This window comes from Arachis ipaensis, chromosome B2, assembly GCF_059453495.1.
Source record: "Arachis ipaensis isolate K30076 ecotype BB chromosome B2, ASM5945349v1, whole genome shotgun sequence".
NCBI lineage: Eukaryota > Viridiplantae > Streptophyta > Magnoliopsida > Fabales > Fabaceae > Arachis > Arachis ipaensis.
Genome location: NC_142437.1, coordinates 75,749,113 through 75,775,170, shown reverse-complemented (window position 1 = coordinate 75,775,170; position 26,058 = coordinate 75,749,113). Strand labels below are relative to the sequence as shown.

The 26,058-nt window shown below is 40.7% G+C and overlaps 1 protein-coding gene across 1 annotated transcript in view; it reads left to right on the top strand.

Annotated features, from left to right (window-relative positions):
* Nucleotides 1–26,058, top strand: part of LOC110265482 (uncharacterized) — a 78,167-nt gene that overhangs the window by 7,237 nt on the left and 44,872 nt on the right. Inside the window, exon 4 of the mRNA XM_088505898.1 lies at nucleotides 372–880. Coding sequence (XP_088362024.1) covers nucleotides 372–880 — 509 coding nt within the window. The remainder of the gene's footprint in view (nucleotides 1–371; nucleotides 881–26,058) is intronic.

The window sequence follows — 26,058 nt, the reverse complement described above, 5'->3', positions numbered from 1 at the left end:
AGCACTGCCATGAATGCCAGAAAGCGGGGAACCTGCCAAGAAGAAATGAAATGCCACAACAATTCATTCTGGAACTTGAATTGTTTGATGTATGGGGGATAGATTTCATGGGACCCTTTCCCTCCTCATACTCAAATAATTACATTCTTGTGGCAGTAGACTATGTCTCCAAATGGGTTGAAGCAATAGCAACCCCAACCAATGATAATAAGGTAGTCATGAACTTCCTCAGAAAACACATTTTTTGCCGTTTTGGGGTTCCAAGAGCAATCATCAGTGATGGAGGAAGCCACTTCTGCAACAAACCATTAGAGGCATTGCTTCTAAAATATGGAGTCAAACACAAGGTAGCCACACCATACCATCCACAGACAAGTGGGCAAGCCGAAATATCTAACAGAGAACTCAAAAGGATCCTGAAAAAGACTGTGGGAGCTTCAAGGAAGGACTGGTCGATTAAGCTAGATGATGCTCTTTGGGCATATAGGACAGCTTTCAAAACACCAATTGGAATGTCTCCTTACCAACTAGTATATGGAAAAGCTTGCCATTTGCCACTGGAGTTGGAGCACAAGGCATACTGGGCCTTGAAACTTTTGAACTTGGACAACAAAGCTGCTGGAGAAAGAAGGATGTTGCAAATTCAAGAGTTGGAAGAATTCAAAGCGGAAGCTTATGAGAATGCCAAAATTTACAAAGAAAGAGCAAAGAAGAAGCATGACAGCAACATAGCCCCAAGGAAATTTGAAAAAGGACAAAAAGTATTGCTCTACAATTCTAGGCTGAAGCTATTTCCAGGGAAGCTAAAATCAAGGTGGTCTGGACCATTCCTTGTCACCAAGGTCTCCAAATATGGACAAGTAGAAATCATGGAAGAAAAGTCACAACGAACCTTCATTGTGAACGGTCAAAGACTCAAACATTACTTGGGAGATGTGGATGAGAAGGACAAAGTTAAATATCACCTCAACTGAGGAAGCTGACCGTCAAGCTAATGACGTTAAAGAAGCGCTTGTTGGGAGGCAACCCAACCTGAGGTAATACCCTTTTGCTGTTTCTTTTATTTGTTTCAATAAAAAGGGTGAAGTAGTTTCTGTGCATTGCAAAGAATTAAGTTTGGTGTTTCACACCAAACAATGAATTCGTGGATCAATAATTCAAAGGGGAATGTGTGACTCTAAGTTTGGTGTTCCACCATAAAGATCAACTGAACACAACAACCTTTGAATTATATGAGAGGAAAAACCATTCTAAGCAGTCACAGGAATGCTTAAAACCCTTAGCAGCAACTTCATTCCAAAGAGAACTCAAGGATTCAAAGCACAGAGAAGTAAGTGGGAGACTAAGTTTGGTGTTCACACACCAACTTAAGACTCAGATACTTACCCACACATAGTTGAGCTAACCACTCAAGTGCTTGAGAAGCAAGCAACTTCATCACTCTTTGCAGGAAAGGAAACAAGGATCTTAAAGCATGAAGTAACATTTAGGAGAAGAAGGGAAATCAAATTGTTTCCTGGCAACAAAGAGAAAACAAGGAATTTCACAAGGTGGTATTGTTCCTTGATAATTCTTTAAAAAGGGCAAACAAAAGCATGCTTGTTCTGGTTTAAACTGTAAATGTTGAATCTTTCTGGAATGTGAAGTTTTTAGTATATTTGTCTGTTTATTGCTTTGAATAAAGTGAATGCCTAGATGTTTGGATATAACTCCACCTTCTTAAACAAATGCTTGCCATGCTTGTTCTGTTTCCAAAAATAAAAGAAAAGTTGAACAAAAGTAACTTGGCTCAATTAGTGACAAATCAAGTAGAATTAAGTGGTGGTATGCATGCTTGATTGTTTAGTCAGATCACTAGAAATAGAGTGTAGAATTATCATTTTTTGTGTAGAAATTGAAAACTGTCTATGGATCTTGATGAATAAATGTCTTTGGCCATGAAAAAGAAAGAAAAAGAAGAAGAAAAAGCCACTGAAAAAAAGGCAACCAAAAAACAAAAAAAAAAATTGAGAAAATAAGCTAGGCACCAATGGTTTGAACTTCTGAGACAAATGCCTGTGGTGTTTATGTATTAAGGATATGCTTGGATGAATAGGTTCTGAGGAGTGTTTCAACACTTGGTAACTTGGGTTAACTAACCCGGGATTATCAACCAAAAGTCCATTATCAAGAGCAACCTAAATACAAAACATTTAGTCACACAAAGAGGTGCTGGGCACCAATGTCTCAAGAAGAAATGTGAACTAAAATGCCTGAAGTGGATATGTGTAGTGCACTGATAAGAAAAAGAAAATGCCAAAGGCTTGTGCAACACATGACACCGAGCAAACAAGGAGCAAAGGAGCTCTAAGAAAAAGAAAAGAAAAACAAAGAAGAGAAAAGTGCCAAGGACATAAGAATAACAAGAGGCCATAGCAGTGTTTGATGGATGCAATGAAAAAGTGATAATTTTACCTGATAAGTATGAAAAAGTGATGCTGCAACTTTCTGCATAAAACCCTTCTGATGAACTTCAAATGCTTGCTAATATAGCCAATGTAATTGCTTTCTGTTTCATACTTTCTTCTCAAATAACTCAGGACTTGCTTAGGGACAAGCAAGTATTAAGTTTGGTGTTGTGATGCCAAGGCATCTTAGGCTAGTTTCACTAGTATTTTTCTGTTAGTTTTAGTGGTTTTATGCATTTTCTTGAGCTTAAAGTAACCAAGAATGGTTAAAAGAATAACAAAGCAATGAACCATCCAAACAATATGATTTTGATGCAAATTCCATGAGTTTTAGTTATATTACTTGAATGCTATGAATGGAAGATTTCTCATGAAATTTTGCAAGACTTTGATGCAATTGTTTGGATGATTTCAGGGAAGAAGAGGCTAGGCAAGGAAGCAACAAAGTCAATAAAGGAAGCTTGAATATCACATGTGGAGTTTAAGTTCCAGTTTAAGCCTAAACTGGAGTTTAAACGCCAGAATCATGAAGGCTAAGAAATGCTGAAACTGAAGTTTAACCTCCAGTTTAACCTTAAACTGGAGGTTAAACGCCAGAATGAAAGTCTCACCAAAGAAGCATTCCACGTTTAACCTCCAGTTTGACCTTAAACTGGAGGTTAAACGCCAGAATGAGAATGCCAATCAGGAAGCATTTCCACGTTTAACCTCCAGTTTAACCTTAAACTGGAGGTTAAACGCCAGAAATGGGAAGTGCACCAGGGAGCCATTTCCACGTTTAAGCTCCAGTTTGACCTTAAACTGGAGCTTAAACGTGTTCGACCAAGTTCTTCCTCCAGGGTTGCTTTCTCCATTTCCACGTTTAAGCTCCAGTTTAACCTTAAACTGGAGCTTAAACGTGTTCGACACTTCCAGGGCCACCTTTCTCAGCTTCCACGTTTAAGCTCCAGTTTAACCTTAAACTGGAGCTTAAACGTGTTCGACCTCCAGGATGCCTTCTTCCATTTCCACGTTTAAGCTCCAGTTTAACCTTAAACTGGAGCTTAAACGTGTTCGACCTCCAGGGCTGCCTTTTCTATCTCCACGTTTAAGCTTCAGTTTAACCTTAAACTGAAGCTTAAACGTGTTCGACCAAGTTACCCTCCAGGGCTGCCTTCTTCCATTTCCACGTTTAAACTTCAGTTTAACCTTAAACTGAAGCTTAAACGTGCTTCCACAAAAGGCATCACTGGAAGTGTCTGGCGTTTAAGCTGCAGTTTAAGCTTAAACTGCAACTTAAACGCCACTCTTGGAAAAGGTTTCTGGGCCAAAAATATTGCGGTTTAAGTTAGTATTTGAGCACAAACATTAACTTAAACTTACTCTGGTATGAAACCCATTTGAATATCATGGTTTATGGGATTGGGCCTGAAGGATTGATGAGTCTGAAATTTCAATTTATTGAGTCATGTGTCATTATTTGATTATCACTAAGTTGGCTCAATGAATGTTACAGAATTTGGATCAACAGCCTCATCAAGATTATGGATCATAAACCCAAGGCAAAAGGAAAGCATGGAGAGGCCTCAAAGCCCAAGAAACACAACAGAAGCTCAATATAGAAAGTGTATAAATAGGATAGAATTTAAGTTAGGAGGGGACTTTGACTTTGGCATTTTAGCTAGTTTTCATATCTTTGTAATTGAATTCAGAGCTATGACTCACTAAACCCCTTTCATTGGGTTAGGGAGCTCTATTGTAATTCAATGAATCAATAATAGTTTATCTTCTTCTTCAATCTTTTCTCTTGAATTTTGTTAGAAAGCTTCTCGATCTAATTCCATTGGGTAGTTGTCTTGGGAAAGAAACTACCCATAATTGGAATCCTTCGGAACCTTGGGAAAGGAATGGAGGATTCATGCTAGAGAAGCTTTCTCACAGTGAATTGGATTGGGGTTTGGATGGATATTGTGACATGTAATCCTACCAAATTGTGGTTCATGAAACTGTGTGGTATAATCAGTGATCGAGCATCATCTCTTCTTATGAACATTTAAACCAAGGGATTGGGAATTTGTTTGTTTTTAGAGAGAATTGGTGAGCCAAGGGATTGGGATCCAATCATATAAGATTGCCAAGCAAAATTCAATGAACGCATTGGTTGAGGAAGAGATAAACATGTTTTGATTCGGAGATCTCAATATCTCCTAACACCCAATGAATTCCCCATTTCTGATTTCCACTTTCTCTTTACATTCTGCAACTCAATTCATGCAATCACCCCCATTCCCTTTTAATTTCAGCAATTTACATTCTGCTCTTTAATTCATGCAATTTAAGATTCCGCCATTTCAATTTCTTGTCATTTACTTTTCCCGCCAATTTTACATTCCGCAATTCTCATCTAAATCTTGATTCCGCTCAACTAGAACACACTTCTAATCCGAATTTCTCACTCAACCAATCCTTGTGGGATTCGACCTCACTCTATTGTGAGTTTTTACTTGACGATAACCGGTGCACTTGCCGGAAGGAATTTTGCCGATCGTGCAATTTCCTAAATCGTAGCATAACAAGTTTATGCGCATCAGTTCGCGCATCAGGGGGTTATCTCATTTAAATCCACACGTAGGCATCATTGACGCGTGTGCGTGGGTGAGACAAAACAAGCATCGACGTGTATGCGTCGTCGACGTGAATGCGTGAAGGGAGAAAAAGAGGGTATGACTCGTACCCGTCCTCGGCGCGCACGCGTGAGGGGTGAGAAGGGAGGATGACGCGTACGCGTCAACCACGCGTACGCGTGGGGCACAATTGTGCTAAATGCACAATTTCAGCGCCCCTTTCATGCAACTCTCTGGATTTTGCATGGAGCAGCCACAATAGCATATCGACACGTACGCGTCGCTTACGCATGCACGTGGAATGCAAGGAACACAAGATGACGTGTAAGCGTCAGGCATGCACACGCATGAGCTGCCTTCCATATTTTTTCTTTAACACCAAACCAGAGCTTAAAATTCCCTTAACACTATCTACAACTCCAAACCAACTAAAATTCAAATTAGCAATATTTTTGAGTTTTGAGGATTTTTCACAAAATTTGAGAAAACTTGCAATTCAAGCAAATACTCCAATTCAAAGAATCATCTTTATTCGAAGCATAAAACCAACAAACAACCTAGCAACCAAAACAAAACATACAAAAGAATAAAAGGAAAGAACTACCTAACGATAGCAACTCAATTCATTCATTGATTATATCTACAAGAGAAATGGAAAGAGTTTACCATGGTGTGGTGTCTCCCACTTAGCACTTTTATTTAAAGTCCTTAAGTTGGACATTTTGGAGAGCTCTAATCAAGGAGGCTTGTGCTTGAATTCATCCTTAAACTTTCACCAATGCTTGGACTTCAATTGGTTCCCAGAATTTCCAACCAAGTGCACCAACTTTTGGTGGAGTTTTCCACAAGCTCGGAGCTCCCACAATTGATCCTCATATATGTCGGGATCCCAAATCTTGTTTCTTCGTCTTCTAATTGATCGTCATTACTCCACTCGGGTGGCAAGCACATGGAATTCTCCTTTAGACACCAAACTCTCCTCCTAGATCTTCTCAATCGAGTATTATTCCACCAATTGCACTTAGAGCTTGAAAACTCAACCATAGTGAACCTTAAATTGCGGTGCCGACCACTAACCAACTTTCTCTTACTTCCCATTCCACAGAGAGATCTAAGTTGACCATCCGGTTCAAGCATACCATATTCAAGTGGGATGATAAAGCTTAGAGGTAAGAGGTTTACCCACTTGCATGATGTAAGGATTAATGGTGACTTAGGAAGGAGGGTCTCCCCACACTTTGACAATGCAAGGTCCGCTCCCTTGTGCTCTTCTTTAAATTCCTCCACCTCTTGACAAGCATCTTCAATTTTAATTCCTTGTTCACCAACTTCTTCTACACATTCCTCATTGCTTAAGTCATGTGTCGGAGGTTGTGCATTAGTCTTGATATTGGGAAATCTGTCTCTCAACAAACTCCCTTCGACAAGTATACCGAATGTGTCGTCAAGTAAAAACTCACAGTAGAGTGAGGTCGAATCCCACAGAGATTGATTGGTTGAGCAACTTTAATCAGAGAAATATTCTAGTTGAATTAAACAGAATTGAGTTGAGATTCACAGAAATATAAATGGCGGGAAATGCAAATAGCAAGAAATGTAAATGATGAGAAAGTAAATAACTAAATGTAAATGGCAGAAAGTAAATCACAGAAAGTAAATTGCAAAAAAGTAAATTGCAGAAATTAAATGGGAATGGGGATGATGAACATCAAGGTAAACAATAGAATATATAGAGTGGGAAGATAAGAATGGGGAAGTTCATTGGGTTCAGGAGATCTTGCATTCTCCAGATCAAGTTAATTCTCATCTCTTCCTCAATCCATGCAACTCATTGACCTCTTGGCAATCTTAGGTGATTGAATCCCAATTCCTTGGCAATTCAATCTCTTTAAGCTTTAACAATTTCCCAATTCCTTGATCTAATTGCTCATGGGAAGAGATGAAGTGCGATCATTGATTATACCATATGTCTTTCTAGATTAAAGTATCGAGAGGATTATATGTCACTATATCTGTCCAACCCCAAATCTAGTCCAACATGAGAAAGCATTTCTAGCATGATTTCCTCATTCCTTTTCCAAGGCTCCGAGGAAATCCAAGTATGAACAATTTCTCTTCTGAGACAATTGCTCAATTAGATGAAGATCGAAAGCATTCAAGCAAATCAAAGAGAATGAAAAGAAGAAGAATAACAAGAACTATGATTGATCCATTGAATTACAACAGAGCTCCCTACCCCAATGAAGTGGGGTTTAGTTGATCATGGCTCTGCGAATGGAAACTGGAAATGTAAATTGCATTAGAAAGTGAACTGAGTACAGAGAAAAGTAAATTATGGGTGTTTACAATCCTGGATCCCCCATGTCCCAATTCCCTTTCCAGTTCAAAACTACTGATAAACCACTATTTTATGATTTATCTGTTGCTCAATTGAGTGGTTTTTATCAATTCTTCACCCACTTATTCATACAATTTGCATGGTTTTACAATTCTTTCCTTATTCTATGATATGTTTAAAAACATGTTTCCTATGCCTTAAAAATATTTATTTTAATTATCCTTTATTACCATTCGATGCCGTGATCTGTGTGTTAAGTAATTTCAGGCTTCATAGGGCAAATGGCTTAGAGGACAGAAAGGAAACACATGAAAATGGAAGGAACGCACAAAATGGAGTTTTAAAGAAAATGGCAGCGAGGCGCACGCATGGACGACACGGACGCGTGTCTAGCGCAAAGCACAAGCAACGCGTATGATGAGCGGATAATTTATACGCTTTTTAGCATTGTTTTTAGGTAGTTTTTAGTATGATTTAGATAGTTTTTAGTATATAATTATTAGTTTTTAAATAAAAATCACATTTCTGGACTTTACTATGAGTTTGTGTGTTTTTCTATGATTTCAGGTATTTTCTGGCTGAAATTGAGGGACCTGAGCAAAAATCTGATTCAGAGGCTGAAAAGGACTGCAGATGCTGTTGGATTCTGACCTCCGTGCACTCGAAGTGGATTTTCTGGAGCTACAGAAACCCAGTCGGCGCGCCCTTAATTGCGTTGGAAAGTATACATCCTGGGCTTTCCAGCAATATATAATAGTCCATACTTTGCCCGAGATTTGATAGCCCAAGTTGGCGTTCAAAGTCAGCCCAAGGAATTCTGGCGTAAAGCGCCCAAACTGGCACTAGAATTGGAGTTAAAGGCCAAAACTGGCACCAAAGCTGGCGTTTAACTCCAAGAATAGCCTATGCACGTGAAAGCTTCAATGCTCAGTCCAAGCACACACCAAGTGGGCCCCGGAAGTGGATTTCTGCATTATTTACTTGTTTCTGTAAACCCTAGGCTACTAGTTCATCTTTGGAATATCTTTGGATGATCTTTTGATCTTTTGATCATCTTTTAGAGAGCTTCATTTCATATTTGGGGAGGCTGGCCATTCGGCCATGCCTAGACCTTGTTCTTATGTATTTTCAACGGTGAAGTTTCTACACATCATAGATTAAGGTGTGGAGCTCTGCTGTTCCTCATGAATCAATGCAATTACTACTGTTTTCTATTCAATTCGAGCTTATTCTTGTTCTAAGATATCCATTCGCCCTTCAATATGATGAATGTGATGATCAAGTGACACTCATCACCATTTTTACCTATGAACGCGGGCCTGACAAGCACTTCCGTTCTACATAAAAACAAGCTTGAATGCATATCTTTTAGATCTCTATTCAACGATTCACATCGTCTCTCCTGACAACAGAGCATCTGAATCTGAGATTAGAATCTTCGTGGTAAAGGCTAGAATCAATAGACAGCATTCCTGAGATCTGGAAAGTCTAAACATTGTCTATGGTATTCCGAGTAGGATCCGAGAAGGGACGACTACGAAGGAGCTTCAAACTCGCGACTGTGGGGCGCAGTGACAGTACGCAAAAGGATAAATGTATCCTATTCTAAAACGATCGAGAACCGACAGCTGATTAGCCATGTGGTAGCTGTGCCTGGTATTTTTCATCCGAGATGAGAAATCCGACAGTTGATTAGCCGTACAGCAACCGTAGAGGACCATTTTCACTGAGAGGACGGACGGTAGCCATTGACAACGGTGATCCCCGAACATACAGGTTGCCATGGAAGGGAGTATGCATGATTGGATGAAGGCAATAGGAAAGTGATAAACCCCGATTTCGTGATTTATCTTATGCTTATTTTGGGGGATTTTATCACCTTTTCCCACATTTATTCAATGAAATAGCATGGTTTTGTAATTCTCCCTTGAATTGTGCTTAAGTGTAAAAACATGCTTTTTAGGCCCTTAAATTGGTGATTTTAATTCACTTTAATTCCATTCGATGCCTTGATGTATTTATTGAGTGATTTCAGGTCCATAAGGCAAGTATCGGATGGAAGAAATGAGGAAAAAAGCATGCAAAGTGGGAGAACTCCTGAAGAAATGAAGGAACTGTAAAGCTGTCAAGTCCGACCTCTTCACACTCAATCGACTATAACTTGAGCTACATAGATCCAAATGAGGCGGTTCCAGTTGCGTTGGAAAGCTAACATCTGGGGCTTCAAAATGATATAAAATTTGTCATATGTTACTTCGCTCTGAGGGGCGCGCATGCGCACTTTGCGCGCGCGCGCCGATTCTGCTATGGCCCACTAAAGTGAATTCGCCCCCAGCGAATTCTGAAGCACTTTGGGCCCAACCCAACTCATTTCTGATGCTATTTTAGCCAAGGATTGAAGGAGAGTCAAGACACTTAGTCATAGTCTAGTTTCATTATGCTTTAGCTTAGTTTCTAGAGAGAGAAGCTCTCACTTCTCTCTAGAATTAGGATTAGGTTTAGTTTTAGTTCTTAGATCTAGGTTTTAATTCATGTTTTCTTCTACTCTTTCTTCTTAATTCCTTATTGTTACATTTATCATTCTTCCATTGTTGTTATTACTCTCTTCTACTTTGTTTGTGGATCTACTTTTGCTCATCCTAATTTTTTTTAGTGTAATTTGAAGTAATTCATTTAGATCTTGTTTCCTTTGATTGTTGTTATTGATTTCTTACATTCAATTGTTGTTAGCTTTTACTCTTGTCACAAATTTACTATGCCTTGCTTTTATGCCTTCCAAGTATAGTTGGATCTCTTTTTAATTCTTGCATTTTGTGATGTTTACTTTTCTTGCACTCTAGGTGTTTGTTAAAATGCTTCCTCTAGTTTTTGAGTAGTTTTCTTTGCTCTTGGTCTAGGCTAAGGGAATTGAGTGACCTTGAGTCATTGGGTCTCATTGAATTGGTGATTTGAGAACCCTGTGTGATCAATTTGAAGCTCATTGACGCTAACCCACTACTAAGCTAATTAGTAGATAGGTTAGGACTTATGGGTGGATGTGATCAAGCCTATTTGACGTACTTCAAGCCTAGGGGTAGATATTACGTACTTAAGGCTTTGGAAGTAGACTTAATGGGTTGGCCTCTCATAATTATCAATATTTGGTACGTAGACAAGGATGGTGATCTCAATTACCTATGTCTAGCCAAGAGTTCTTACTATTTCTTTTATTAGTTCCTGTTGTTTTACTTTCTTGTCATTTATGTTTTCTTGTCAAATATCAAATCAACCCCCCTTTTTGCATTTTCATAGCCAATAATTAAACACTTCATTGCAACTCTTCGTGAGACGACCCGGAGTCCAAATACTTCGGTTAATTTTTATTTGGGGTTTGTTAATTGTGACAAAACCAAATTTTTGATGTGGGAATTGTTTGTTGGTTTGGAGCTATGCTTACAACGAAGTTATTCCTTCTATAAGAAGAAATTCTAGACCATAAAGCAAAATTCTTCTATCAGAAAGCAGAGATTTAGAAGGAATAAAGCATCTTCATACGCTTATCTGAAACTCCTACCAATGAATTACATAAGTACTTCTATCTTTATTTTATGTTTCCTTTGTCTTTTAATTATCAAAACTCATGACCATTTGAATCCGCCTAACTGAGATTTACAAGATGACCATAGTGTTCATACCCTGGGTCGAGCTATCCGACCTGGGATGATTAACGACAAAGCGACCGACCTCTTCAGGTCAAGCGGACCGACTTCTTCTTAAAGAACTCGGCCAAATCGACAGGAAAGCCCATAAAGGGCCCAAGTAGAGGAACACGATCCAAATCCAAAGGTCGTCCAAGCCTATAGAGATAAGGGCGGTTCCCTTGAAGATAAGCTGACCTCAACCCAAAGATAAAGATAAGATAAGATAACTAACTTATCTTATCTAGAAAGGTCACTCTACAACTATTATAAATACACTGGAACACCCAGGTATAACTCATACTCTGATTCTACTAAAAACCTGCTTAATACCCGTGCTAACTTAAGCATCGGAGTCTCTTGCAGGTACCCCCACCCTCCGGTGGCCAAGGATCAGCAGTGCAGTCAATCCAACAAGTCGGACACAACAGCTCCGGCCGCCATCAGCTAGCCGGACACGTCAACTCCGACCAGTACAGGCGATCTCATCCGAGACCGACCTCCAGTTTCAGGTAACCCTCGAAACATTGGCGTCGTTGCCGGGGAACCTGGAAGTCATCCCATCACCATGGCGGATAACCGTGACAACGACCACGATTCAGATCTAGAAAATAGAACACCGCACAAAAATACGGACACCCCACTAGAAGACACCCCAGAATCCAATGGAGACAAAAATACATCTAAACCGGGGGCAATAAAAGCTCTTCAAGATCGCTTGAAACAACTTGAAAAAGAAACCCAACAACAACGAGAAATCGGAAAGGATCTACAAAGAGAGGTAAGGCGACGTCGAGAGTTGGAAGAAACATTACAGCAATTAGAAGCCGATCTCAAATCGAAGGCCCCTCAGATCACTCCCGAGGAAAGCTCACGTAAAGAACAGGATCCATTCACCAGGGAGATCATGAAAACCAAAATCCCAAAGGACTTTAAACTCCCAGATATGACTTTATATGACGGTACCACAGATCCCAACCACCATCTCAGCAATTTCAGAACCAGAATGTACCTTACCGACACCTCAGACGCCGTTCGCTGCAAAGCTTTTCCAACAACTCTCACGAGGACAGCAATCCGATGGTTCGACAACCTACCTCCAAAAGTCCATCTCAAACTTCGACGACCTGGCCAAAAAGTTTCTGGCCCGATTCTCTATCTAGAAAGATAAAGCCAAACACACCCCCAGTCTACTAGGGATCAAGCAAGGAGATCGGGAGAGCCTCCGCAACTACATGGAAAGATTCAACAAAACATGCATGGACATACAAAGCTTACCAACAGAGGCCGCCATCATGGGACTCATCAATGGCCTACGAGAGGGACCATTTAGCCAATCTATATCAAAGAAGTACCCTACTTCATTAGACGAAGTACATGAGCGAGCAGAAAAATACATCAACATGGAAGAAAACGCTCGGTTGGGAGAAACCTCAAAATCTGGGAACACCTACCGAGATAAAGACAAGGAATCCAAAAAGAAAGAAGATCGACAGGGGGAGAAAATAAAAAAGTACCATAATTACACCCCTCTCAGGGCATCTCTGGTCGACGTATACAAAGAAGTCTGCCACACAGAGAAAATCCCCCCAGCGCGACCACTCAAAGGCAAAAGGGGAGGGGAAAACCGGAAGGAATATTGTGAATACCATCGAGTTCGAGGGCACTCCACCAATGAGTGCTTCGACTTAAAGAATATCATAGAAAAATTAGCGAGAGAAGGAAGATTAGATCGATTTCTGGCTACCCGAGATGATGACCAAAGAAAAAGACGAAGGGACGAGGATGACGGACGAACAGAACGATCACCTCGGACACCAGAAAGACATGTCCACATGATACATGGCGGATTCGCAGCAGGAGGGATCTCCACATCCTCTCGCAAAAGATATCTGGTGCACGAAATTGTGATGTCCAGGCTCAAACTATTCCTGGCACGTGAGCAACTTGGTACGCGTAATCGTGATTACACATTCATAATTTGTCACAACTTCGATACAACTGACCAGCAAGTGCACTGGGTCATCCAAGTAATACCTTACGTGAGTAAGGGTCGAATCCCACGGAGATTGTTGGTCTGAAGCAAGCTATGGTCACCTTGCAAATCTCAGTCAGGCAGATATAAATTGATAATGGTGTTTTCGAATATTAATTAATAAAATAGGGATAGAGGTACTTATGTAAATCATTGGTAGGAATTTCAGATAAGCAAATGGAGATGCTTTTCGTTCCTCTGAACCTCTGCTTTCCTGCTATCTTCATCCAATCAGTCTCACTCCTTTCCATGGCTGGCTTTATGTGATACATCACCACTGTCAATGGCTACTTTCGGTCATCTCTCAGAAAAATGATCCAATGCCCTGTCACGGAACGGCTAATCGTCTGGAGGCATCACCTTTGCCAATGGCTTCATCTTATCCTCTCAGTGAAAAATATACTCACATGCTCTGTCACAGCACGGCTAATCATCTGTCGGTTCTCGATCATGCTGGAATAGGATTCACCCTCCTTTTGCGTCTGTCACTAACACCCAACAATCGCGAGTTTGAAGCTCGTCACAGTCATTCAATCATTGAATCCTACTCGGAATACCACAGACAAGGTTTAGACTTTCCGGATTCTCTTGAATGCCGCCATCATTCTAGCTTACGCCACGAAGATTCCGGTTAAGAGATCTAAGAGATATTCATTCTAGCTTATTTCATGTAGAACGGAAGTGTTTGTCAGGCACGTGTTCATAGGGGAGAATGGTGATGAGCGTCACACATAATCATCACCTTCATCACGTTCTTGGATGCGAATGGATATCTTAGAAGTGAAATAAGATGAATTGAATAGAAAACAGTAGTACTTGCATTAATCTTTGAGGAACAACAGAGCTCCACACCTTAATCTATGGAGTGTAGAAACTCTACCGTTAAAAATACATAAGTGTAGGTCCAGGCATAGCCGAGATGGCCAGCCCCCTAAAACGTGATCAAAGGATCATAAGGTAATCCAAAGATGCCTAATACAATAGTAAAAGGTCCTATTTATAATAAACTAGTCACTAGGGTTTACATGAGTAGGTAATTGATGCATAAATCCACTTCCTGGGCCCACTTGGTGTGTGTTTGGGCTGAGCCTGAGTGTTGCACGTGTAGAGGTCCTTCTTGGAGTTGAACGCCAGCTTTTGTGCCAGTTTGGGCGTTCAACTCTGGTTTTGGCTCCTTTTCTGGCGCTGGACGCCAGATTTGGGTAGAAAGCTGGCGTTGAACGCCAGTTTACGTCATCTATTCTTGGCCAAAGTATGGACTATTATATATTTCTGGAAAGCCCTGGATGTCTACTTTCCAATGCAATTGGAAGCGCGCCATTTTGAGTTCTGTAGCTCCAGAAAATCTACTTTGAGTGCAGGGAGGTCAGAATCCAACAGCATCAACAGTCCTTCTTGAACCTCTTAATCTGATTTCTGCTCAAGTCCCTCAATTTCAGCCAGAAAATACCTGAAATCACAGAAAAACACACAAACTCATAGTAAAGTCCAGAAATGTGAATTTTAACATAAGAACTAATGAAAACATCCCTAAAAGTAACTAGATTCTACTAAAAACATACTAAAAACTATGTCAAAAAGCGTATAAATTATCCGCTCATCAATATCTCAAAGAAGTATATCATGTCGAAGGAGAGGAAGAAGCGCTCAACATCCCAGCGATAACATTCACTAAGGAAGACGCGTCGGGCGTCATCACAGGACATGACGATCCCATGGTTATCACCATCATATTGGCAAACACCAACCTACACCGCACGTTAATAGACCAAGGGAGTTCTGCCGACATCTTATTCAAAACAGCCTTTGATAAACTCGGCTTAGAAGCAAAAGAACTCAAAGCATATCCAAACAGTCTGTTCGGGTTAGGAGATACCCCGGTTTGACCACTAGGATACATACCACTACATACAACCTTCGGAAAAGGGGACCAATCCAGGACCCTCAAAATAGATTACATCGTAGTCGATGTAAGTTCAGCTTACAATGCTCTTATAGGTCGGACAACACTCAACCAACTCGACGCAATAGTCTCGACCCCACACCTATGTATGAAATTTCCAACTCCGAAAGGGATAGCCATGATAAAAGCTGACCAAAAGATGTCACGTCGCTGTTATAACGAAAGCCTAAACCTCAGAGGCAAAGGAGAAGAGTTTCATACAATTGAAATGGGCGGAGCCCAGCGACGAAAAGAACTCTGTCCACAACTAGAAGGCGAGATAGAGAAGATTCAAATTGGAGACACCTCGGACAAAACGACCAATATTGGCACGATCCTAAGAGGAGACTCAAAAGAATTACTGATACAATTCTTACGAGATAATATCGATCTCTTCGCATGGAAAGCCGCAGACATGCCAGGCATAGACCCTAAGCTAATGTGCCACAAGTTGGCGGTCTACCCAGGATCTCGGCCGGTGCAGCAGAGACGAAGGAAACTCGGGCCAGAACGATCTAAAGTTGTGGAAAAACAAGTACAAGCACTACTGGAGGTAGGATTTATAAGAGAAGTCAAGTACCCACTATGGCTAGCTAACGTCGTCTTGGTGAAAAAATCAAATGGGAAGTGGCGAATATGCACCAATTACACCGATCTCAACAAAGCCTGCCCAAAAGATCCATACCCACTCCCAAGCATCGACGCTCTGGTAGATGCTTCCTTCGGATACAGATACCTCTCGTTTATGGACGCATATTCGGGATACAACCAAATCTCCATGTATCCACCAGATCAAGAAAAGACCTCGTTCTTAACACCAAAGGCAAACTACTGCTACATCGTGATGCCTTTCGGTCTCAAGAACGCAGGAGCTACTTATCAAAGGCTAATGAATAAAGTCTTCTCAGATCACATCGAAAAAATCATGGAAGTTTATGTGGACGACATGTTGATAAAGACACAGAGCGAAGATACATTATTATCCGACCTAGCTCAAGTGTTCGACACTATAAGGAAGCACAACATGCGACTCAATCCCGCAAAATGCACCTTCGCAGTAGAAGCAGGCAAATTCTTAGGTTTCATGCTCACACAAAGGGGAATTGAAGCAAATCCAGACAAATGTCAAGCCATACTCAACATGAAGAGCCCAACCTGTGTCAAAGAAGTACAACAACTCAACGGGAGATTGGCCGCCCTATCCCGATTCTTAGCAGGAGCTGCGATAAAATCCCTCCCCTTCTACGCTACGTTAAGAAAGGGAAAACAGTTCGAATGGATGACAGAATGTGAGCAAGCCTTCCAAGACTTCGAGGAGTTCTTAGGACGGCCACCTATCCTATCCCGACCACGAGAAGGAGAACCGCTCATATTGTATCTCGCAGTAGGGAACCGGGCAATAGCCTCGGCACTAGTCAGAGAATACGAAAATGGGCAACAACCTGTCTACTTCATTAGCAAGGCACTACAGGGATCCGAGCTGAACTATCAGAAAATAGAAAAATTTTCCTACACTCTTATCCTAACATCTCGACGACTCCGCCCGTACTTCCAGGCTCACACCATTAAGGTTCGAACTAACCAGCCCATAAAAGGAATATTGCAGAAAACAGATCTAGCAGGCAGAATTCTACAATGGGCAGTCGAGTTGTCAGAGTTTATCTCCAACATGAAGCTCGAACGGAAATCAAATCACAATATCTGGCTGACTTTATCGAATAATTCACAGATGCCCTAGAAACACCCACAGAATGGAACCTTTACGTGGATGGTTCTTCAAATAAAACTGGAAGCGGCGCAGGCGTGATAATAGAAAGCAACCAAGGAACCCAAGTTGAGCTCTCCCTCAAGTTCGGGTTCCCGGCCTCAAACAACTAGGCAGAATATGAAGCATTATTAGCTGGTTTAAAGCTGGCTAAAGAGGTCGGAGCTCAAAAACTCAACATTTACAGCGATTTAGAAGTGGTTACATCACAAATAATAGGGAGCTACCAAGCCAAAGATCCCACCATGAAAAAGTATTTGGATAAAACCAAGGAACAGCTCGGACAAATCGGGGAGTATAAGATCTGCCACATACCCCGCAAACAAAATGCCCGAGCTGATGCACTCTCAAAACTAGCCAGCACCAAACCAGGGGGTAACAATAGAAGCCTCATCTAGGAAATGCTGCAGAACCCGTCAATCTCGGAAGAGGAAAAAGTCCTGACTATAACAAGTCAGGACCAAGGATGGATGACCCCTATAACCAACTACCTCAAAACAGGGACACTCCCTACAGAAGAAAAGGAGGCAAAGAGATTAAAAAGGGAGGCACAATACTACACCATCATAAACAACATCCTATACAAAAGAGGAATCTCAACACCTTTACTAAAATGCGTGCCAACCTCCAACACAAGGGAAGTGCTAGAAGAAATACACGGCGGTATTTGTGGCAATCATCTCGGAGCACGAGCTCTCGCCAAAAAAGTACTCCGGGTGGGATTTTATTGGCCGACTCTACAGAAAGAAGCCACAGAATTTGTAAAGACATGCCCACCATGTCAGAAACATGCCAACTTTCACGTCGCTCCGCCAGAAGAGCTCATCAGCGTGACCTCACCCTGGCCGTTTGCAAATTGGGGACTCGATCTTCTCGGCCCCTTCCCACAGGGATCAGGACAAGTTAAATTCCTCATAGTAGGGATAGATTACTTTACAAAGTGGATCGAGGCAGAGCCCCTAGCCAATGCTACCGCTCAAAGAAGCCAGAAATTCTTATATAGAAATATTATCACAAGGTTCAGGGTTCCATATTCAATAACCACAGACAATGGCACTCAATTCACAGATGCAGGCTTCAGAAAACTAGTAGCCGATTTGAATATAAAGCACCAATACACCTCCGTTGAACATCCACAAGCCAACGGACAGGCCGAAGATGCTAACAAAGTCATACTGGCCGGATTAAAACGGAGATTACAAGATGCAAAGGGAGCCTGGGCAGAAGAGCTTCCACAGGTCCTATGGGCATATCGAACAACGCCACATTCCACCACGAAGGAATCCCCCTTCCGATTAGCATACGGAATAGAGGCGATGATTCGAGTAGAAATTGAGGAAGGGTCGCCCAGAGTAGTTTACTACAATGAGGGAGCAAACTCCCAACTTCAGAGAGAAGAGCTCGACTTGTTACCCGAACTCCAGGAAAGAGCTCGGATCAGGGAAGAAGCTCTAAAGCGCCGAATGGCTTCCAGATATAATCAAAAGGTAGTGCCGAGAAGTTTTGCAGAGAATGATCTCATCCTAATCCGAAATGATATCGGAATAACTCGACCAGGAGAAGGAAAGCTGGCAGCAAACTGGAAAGGACCCTACCGAGTTGTAGAAGTACTCGGAAAGGGCTACTACAGACTGTCTGAGCTCGATGGACGAGAGCTTCCCAGGTCGTGGCACGCTTGCAACCTAAGAAGGTACTACAGTTAAGAAGAGATAAAAGATCTCATCATTGGATGCACTCTTTTTCCTGAAAAGGTTTTTTGATGAGGCACCAAGTTGAGACTCAGACAATCCCATATGTATCTATCTGCATTTTTCCTTTAAATAAAATATATTTTAGATATTCTACAAAGATTTCAAGACACATTAATCTGAAGCATTCATTGTCCGATTATAAAGCAACAGATCGGCAGAAAGTGAAAAAGAATTTCACTGCACGATCATGATAAAGACAACCGTCCGATAAAGGTGAAAATGCGATTCACCCAAAGGACGATCTAGAGATGACAACTGCTTTCTACAAATCGGCAAAGATGAACACAGAATAATGTAAGAAGTTATCGAAAGTGATCTAAAAAAGAACCTGACGAGGTCTTATGGATCGCTAAAATAATAACTTAAAAATTGGTCGAACATTAAGAGGTCGAACCAAGTCAAACCAAGTTATAAGTAAACCCTGGAAAGAGGTCTGGCCAACCCTATTAAAGAGGATTACTTTAACTTAGAAGGACCCGACATAACAAAGTCAGCCCAAAACGAAAAGTTATCAAAGTAGTCCCTGAAAGAGATCTGACAAAGATCCAAGAAAGAGGACTACAAAAAATAACTTAAAGGAGACCGATATAACCAAGTCGAACTCCTACTACTAAAAAGTTATCAAAATATTCCCTGAAAGAGATCTGACAAAGATCCAAGAAAGAGGACTACAAAAAAAAATAACTTAAAGGAGACCGATATAACCAAGTCGGACTCCTACTACTAAAAAGTTATCAAAATAGTCCCTGAAAGAGATTTGACAAAGATCCAAGAAAGAGGACTACAAAAAATAACTTAAAGGAGACCGATATAACCAAGTCGGACTCCTACTACTAAAAAAGTTATCAAAATAGTCCCTGAAAGAGATCTGACAAAGATCCAAGAAAGAGGACTACAAAAAATAACTTAAAGGAGACCGGTATAACCAAGTCGGACTCCTACTACTAATAGTCCCTGAAAGAGATCTGACAAAGATCCAAGAAAGAAGACTACAAAAAATAACTTACAGGAGACCGATATAACCAAGTCGGACTCCTACTACTAAAAAGTTATCAAAATAGTCCCTGAAAGTGATCTGACCAAGATCCAAAAAAGAGGACTACGAAAATAACTTAGAAGGGGACCAACGCAAAGGAATCGGTCACAAACACAGAAAACCGAGTAAAAAGTTGGATCTATACAATCACAGCCTCAAAAGATCCAAGATACAAGCAAATAAAGCAAAGTAACCCAAGGAGGTCGAGCAGCATGATTTCGAACATCAATGGAAAAACAAAAAAGATGCCAAGTCAAACAACTGCTTCTACTCTATAAAGTTATATGGCCTCGAAGGCCACCAAAACCTACCACAAAGAGATGACAAGTTACCTTTTGTTTTTCAAAATAAAAAGTTGATAGACAAGCAACTAGGAAGCGTCAGCAAATAAATAAAAAAGTTCTAAACGAGCCCACTAGCCGGGCCAACTACACAAATTTTTAAGAAGAGATCAACAAGCATCGGGAGCCTTCTCGGCAGCATCAGGACAAGGAGAAGGAGGGCGAGTCTGAATCGGCACAGTATCCACAGTTCCATCCTCCCGATTCAGGATCTGACAATCCGAGTCAGGCACAGCAGGAGGAACCGAAGAGGTCGGTACTTTGGTAGAGGACACAGGGGGAGGAACAACATCATCATCATCACCCTCATCATCAGGGACAATCTTGCCATCCCTGACTACATTATCCAGGCTAAAAAGGGTGAGGTCGGCTTCGGGAGCAATGACCTGAACTTGCTCCCTCAAGTTCTCATAAGCAGCAGTCATGCTGCCAACGAGATGACTTTGGAGCTCAGCATAATCTTCCCGAACACTGTCAAGCTCACCCCTCAGGCGCATCACCTCCCGATAAGATGAAAGGTAACTCTCCTTGTGCATCAGGACTGCGTCCTCAGCCAACCTCAAAGAAGCCGCCAACGACTGAGAACTCGCCTCCTCATTCTTCAAGTCCTTCTCCAACTTGGCTACCTTCGTCTCAAGCTCCTCCTTTAACTCCTTCATCCGATCAAACTCTTGTTTTGTCTCTTCCATAAACGCTTTAGTAGCATGAAGAGGGAGATTTTGAGCAGTACAATATATGGCAGCCGACATATACGCCATCTTCACATGATTTCGGGCCATGAATTCCAAGTGATGGAGGATGGACACATCGTCCATGGAGAGAGCGCCGTAGGGACCGATTTGTTGATCCACGAATTCAATAGCATTAAAATCAGGAGCATCGAGGTCAAAGGGTTCAGCAGTCTTTTGTTTTTTATTGGGAGGAGCAACGGAAGGAGCAGCAGAGGTAACGTGAGGATCTGCCAAACGAACTCGGGGTTTAGGGATCACTTTCTTCACCCCGGCGGAACTCTGCACTGATGGCTTCTCGCGCACTTGGGAGGATCCCTCCCCAGCCACCTTGGCAGCAACATTTCTGGCAGCAGTTGCCCTCTGCGCCCTCTTAAAAGCTTTCATGTATTCACTATAATTCATTGCCTCTGCAACTAAAACAGAAAATCAGTTATACCGATTCAGACAAGTCGGAAAGACAGCTACAAGCAACATACACGGATAATAAAGAATACGCAAAGATACCAAGTTCAGTTTAAAGAAGAGAAGGATTGGTTAGAAATTTCTTTGTGTCGAGATGGGGAGCTTGACCCCAGCGTTCTTCCAGGATAGTCACAAAGGCTCACTCAGCATCATCCAACATCTCCCACGAATACCTAGAGACCCTCACATCTTTTTGCCATTCCAAGGGAAAAGCAGGTTCGTCATTTTCATCCAGAAAAAAGGGCCGAGCTCCTTCAACAGCTCGGACCTTGAAAAAGTAGTTTTTAAAATCACGGAACGACTCGTCAAACATGGAGAAAAACTTCTTTAACCTGGGTAGAATGAAAGGAGACCCAAGCTGATTTCTTTTTTACCACACCGGGCTTAGTCAAAACAAACAGATAGAAAAAGAGAGACTGGGAAGCAGGAATACCAAAGCCATTGCACAGCAATTGGAAAATTTTAATGAAACCCCAGGAATTGGGGTGATGTTGAGAAGGGGCAACATTATAAGACCATAACAGGTCGGTTTCAAATTAGGTAAAAGGAAGGGTGATACCCAGCTGACCAAAGAAAAAATCATAAGCATAAAAGAAAGGGCGACCATCAACAACCCGAGTTGAAAAGCAGACTCTCTCGTCAGAAGAGGGAGGGACAAGTTCATAGTTCTTCTCATCACCAGAATTACTACAGACATTGTGAAACTGCCTAAGCTGAGCACAAAATTCATAATCAACCAGCGAGACACACATGAGAACCATGGAGTCCACCCAATCGGCCATACCCGCGGGAACCTGGGAAGGCATCTCTACAACATTATTTCGCGAAGACATGAGGTTAACTAAATCCTACAAAAGAAAAGAAGAATGGATTACTCAAAAACATCTCGGACAAAGGGCTAAACATCTCAACGGACGGATAAACGAAAAGGGAAAACCCCAAGACTTAAGACAAAGGTCTTGGGGCATCCCTTGGAGGCAGTAAACAAAGCAAGGTCTTTAAGTTATTTCTACAACCAACATCCCGGCACTCATCAAAATAAAATCCAGAAAACAAAGATCCATCCTCCTACAGTTTATCAGCGGAAAAACAGCAAAGGCGCAAACTTTTTCGAAATCGAGCAAAAAATCATCAACAAAGAGCAAGCACTAACACCGAACACGCAAAAAAAAAATCATCAAAAGGTGCAAAACTTTGTCAGAATCAAAAAAGAAATCTCCAAACAAAGCGAGAAACAGAGGCAGATTCTCTATCGATATCAGACAGGAAAAACAACTAGAAGCAACAACAAAACCCTAGAAAGCCTTGACGGAAATGCCAAGAGAATGCGTAAAAGAAAAGTCAGGAAAAACACATTACAGTAACAAGCGAATACAAGACCACGAAAAAGATTCAAACTTTCCAACATGAAAAATCAAAGCTTCACTAAAAAACTGAAGACAAAGCTATGAAAGAAGCAAGAAAGATAGTACCAACCTGGAAAAAGTAGCAAACTTCAGGGAAATTGAGGATGGAAGACGAAATCGGGAATTGCCCTCTCACGAGCAAAGAAGCACGAACAAAAGCAGTACCACAGAAAGAAACGCGAAACTACAAAAATGCCAGGCAAAAACAGAAGCTTCAGAAAAATCACCAAGCGACGTCGCAAGAAAATTGAAATGTGGGTGAAAAGCAGAAAATGAATAAGTGCGAAGAAGTTACGAAAAGGGCGAAGGAGAGAAACCGTTTCTTGAAATGCAAAATTTAAAAATAGAGAAGTTAGGGGAAACGGGGCAATTAAATGCCAATTAAATGCGGATATTAAAACCGCTTGCATTCCCAAAAAAGCGCTAATACAAAAGCGCGCGCTTATAGAGGAAAAACGTTCTACATTCAAAAGCTGCTACAAAAAGAAGTCGATAAAATGCTTGAGTTCGGTTTCGCTAAAAACTGAAGTTAAGGACTCAACCTCGACAAAGAAGACCGAGCTCAAGCAGGGGCACTGTTCATACCCTGGGTCAAGCTATCCGACCTGGGATGATTAACGACAAAGCGACCGACCTCTTCAGGTCAAGCGGACCGACTTCTTCTTAAAGAACTCGGCCAAATCGATAGGAAAGCCCATAAAGGGCCCAAGTAGAGGAACACGACCCAAATCCAAAGGTCGTCCAAGCCTATAGAGATAAGGGCGGTTCCCTTGAAGATAAGCTGACCTCAACCCAAAGATAAAGATAAGATAAGATAACTAACTTATCTTATCTAGAAAGGTCACTCTACAACTATTATAAATACACTGGAACACCCAGGTATAACTCATACTCTGATTCTACTAAAAACCTGCTTAATACCCGTGCTAACTTAAGCATCGGAGTCTCTTGCAGGTACCCCCACCCTCCGGTGGCCAAGGATCAGCAGTGTAGTCAATCCAACAAGTCGGACACAACAGCTCCGGCCGCCATCAGCTAGCCGGACACGTCAACTCCGACCAGTACAGGCGATCTCATCCGAGATCGACCTCCAGTTTCAGGTAACCCTCGGAACACATAGCTTGCTTCAATCCGACAATCTCCATGTGATCGACCCTTACTCACGTAAGGTATTACTTGGACGACCCAGTGCACTTGCTGGTTAGTTGTGCGGAATTGCAAAAGTGTGATTGTAATTTCGTGCACCAAGTTTTTGGTGTCGTTGCCGGGGATTGTTCAGGTTTGGACAACTGACGGTTCATCTTGTTGCTTAGATTAGGTAATTTTATTTTATTTTTAAGCTTTTTATTTTTATTTTCAAAAAAGTCAAAAAAAAATTTAAAATATGTTTTATTTTGTTCTTCAGAATTTTTAAGAATGAAGTCTAGAGTTTCATCATGATCTGTTGAAGCCTAGCTGGCTGTCAAGCCATGTCTAATCTTTTGGACCGAGGTTTTTACTTATCATTGCAGGAGCTTTTTGATTCTCATCAATTTGCTTGTTGTATGTAATGCTCTGATAAAGCTTGGCTGGCCATTTGGCCATGTCTAATCTTTTGGACTGAAGCTTTCACATAAAACTTGGCTGGCTATTAAGCCAAGTCTAAATTTTTAGACCGAAACTTTAGACTAACATTACATGATTCCTGGAATTCTTATTAAAAATTTTGAATTTCTTTTTCTAAAATAATTTTCGAAAAATCCAAAAAAATTAATAAAACCATGAAAATAAAAAATAATTTGTGTTTCTTGTTTGAGTTTAGTGTCACATTTTAAGTTTGGTGTCTTGCATATTTTTAATTTTCTTGCATTCTTCTAAAATATATGCATTATGTTCTTCATTGATCTTCAAGTTGTTCTTGATGATTTTCTTGGGTCTGATCTTTAATTCTCTTGTTTTGTGTCTTTTGTTGTTTCTCATGTGTATTCTCAATTTGTTAGTGTCTCTAATATGAAAATTTCTAAGTTTGGTGTCTTGCATGTCTTTCTTTTCTTAAAAATATGTTGTTGATGTTCATCTAGACATTCAACGTGTTCTTGCATGCATTGTTTATTTGATCTTAGTTTTTCATGATTAGTTTTATTTTGTTGTTGTTCTCTCTCATCATTAAAATTCAAAATTTTTTTTTTAAAATTATGTCTTTTTAAGTCAATAATACAGAGAATTGAACATTCAGGACATATAGCAGAGGAATCACAGAGAAAAAGCTGGGCGTTCAAAACGCCCAGTGAAGAAGGAATTCTGGCATTTAAACGCCAGCCAGGGTACCTGGCTGGGCGTTTAACGCCAGGACAACACAAGGGAGGTAAGTTAGTTTTTAATTCATATCTTTTTCAAATTTTTATAATTTTTCAAAATCAAATATTTTTCAAATCATATCTTTTTCAATCATATCTTTTTCAAAATCAAATCTTTTTCCATTTTTCTTTCACTATTTTCGAAAATCCTTGCTACCAATTAATGATTTGATTCAAATAATTTCAAGTTTATTACTTCCTTGTTAAGAAAGGTTCAATATTTGAATTTTAGAATCATATCTTTTAAATTTCTTGTTAGCCAAGTCATTAATTTAAAAAAAAATAAAAAATAAAATCTTTTTAAATTGTTTATCAATCATATCTTCTCAATCATATCTTCTCAATCACATCTTTTTTCAAAATAATTTTCAATCATATCTTTTTGATTACTAATTTCAAAATCTTCTTCAAAATCATCTAACCACTTTTTCAAAATTCTTTTTAATTATTTTAAAATTTTTAGTTTTCTTTAAAAATTTGTTTTCAAAAATTTTTCCCCCTTCTCACCTCCTTCTATTTAAGGACTAACACTCCTCCTCAATTAACAATTCGGACTCTTTCTCCTTCTTCATATGTTTGAATTCTTATCTACCTACCTCATCCCTCTATTCCTATTTTCCTCTGACACCTCAAGGAATATTTATACTTTCTTGTTCTCTTCTCTTTCATATGAGTAGGAACAAGGACAAAGGCATTCTTGTTGAAGCTGATCCTGAACCTGAAAGGACCTTGAAGAGGAAGCTAAGAGAAGCTAAAGCACAACTCTCTAGAGAGGACCTAACAGAAATTTTTGAAAAAGAAGAAGACATGGCAGCCGAAAATAACAACAATTCCAACAATGCAAGGAAGGTGCTTGGTGACTTTACTGCACCTACTCCCGACTTCTATGGGAGAAGCATCTCTATTCCTGCTATTGGAGCAAACAACTTTGAGCTTAAGCCTCAATTAGTTTCTCTGATGCAACAGAATTGCAAGTTTCATGGACTTCCATTGGAAGATCCTCATCAGTTTTTGGCTGAATTTTTGCAAATCTGTGACACTGTTAAGACCAATGGAGTTGATCTCGAGGTCTACAGACTTATGCTTTTCCCTTTTGCTGTAAGAGACAGAGCTAGTGTATGGTTGAACTCACAACCTAAAGACAGCCTGAACTCTTAGGAAAAGCTAATCAATGCCTTCTTAGCTAAA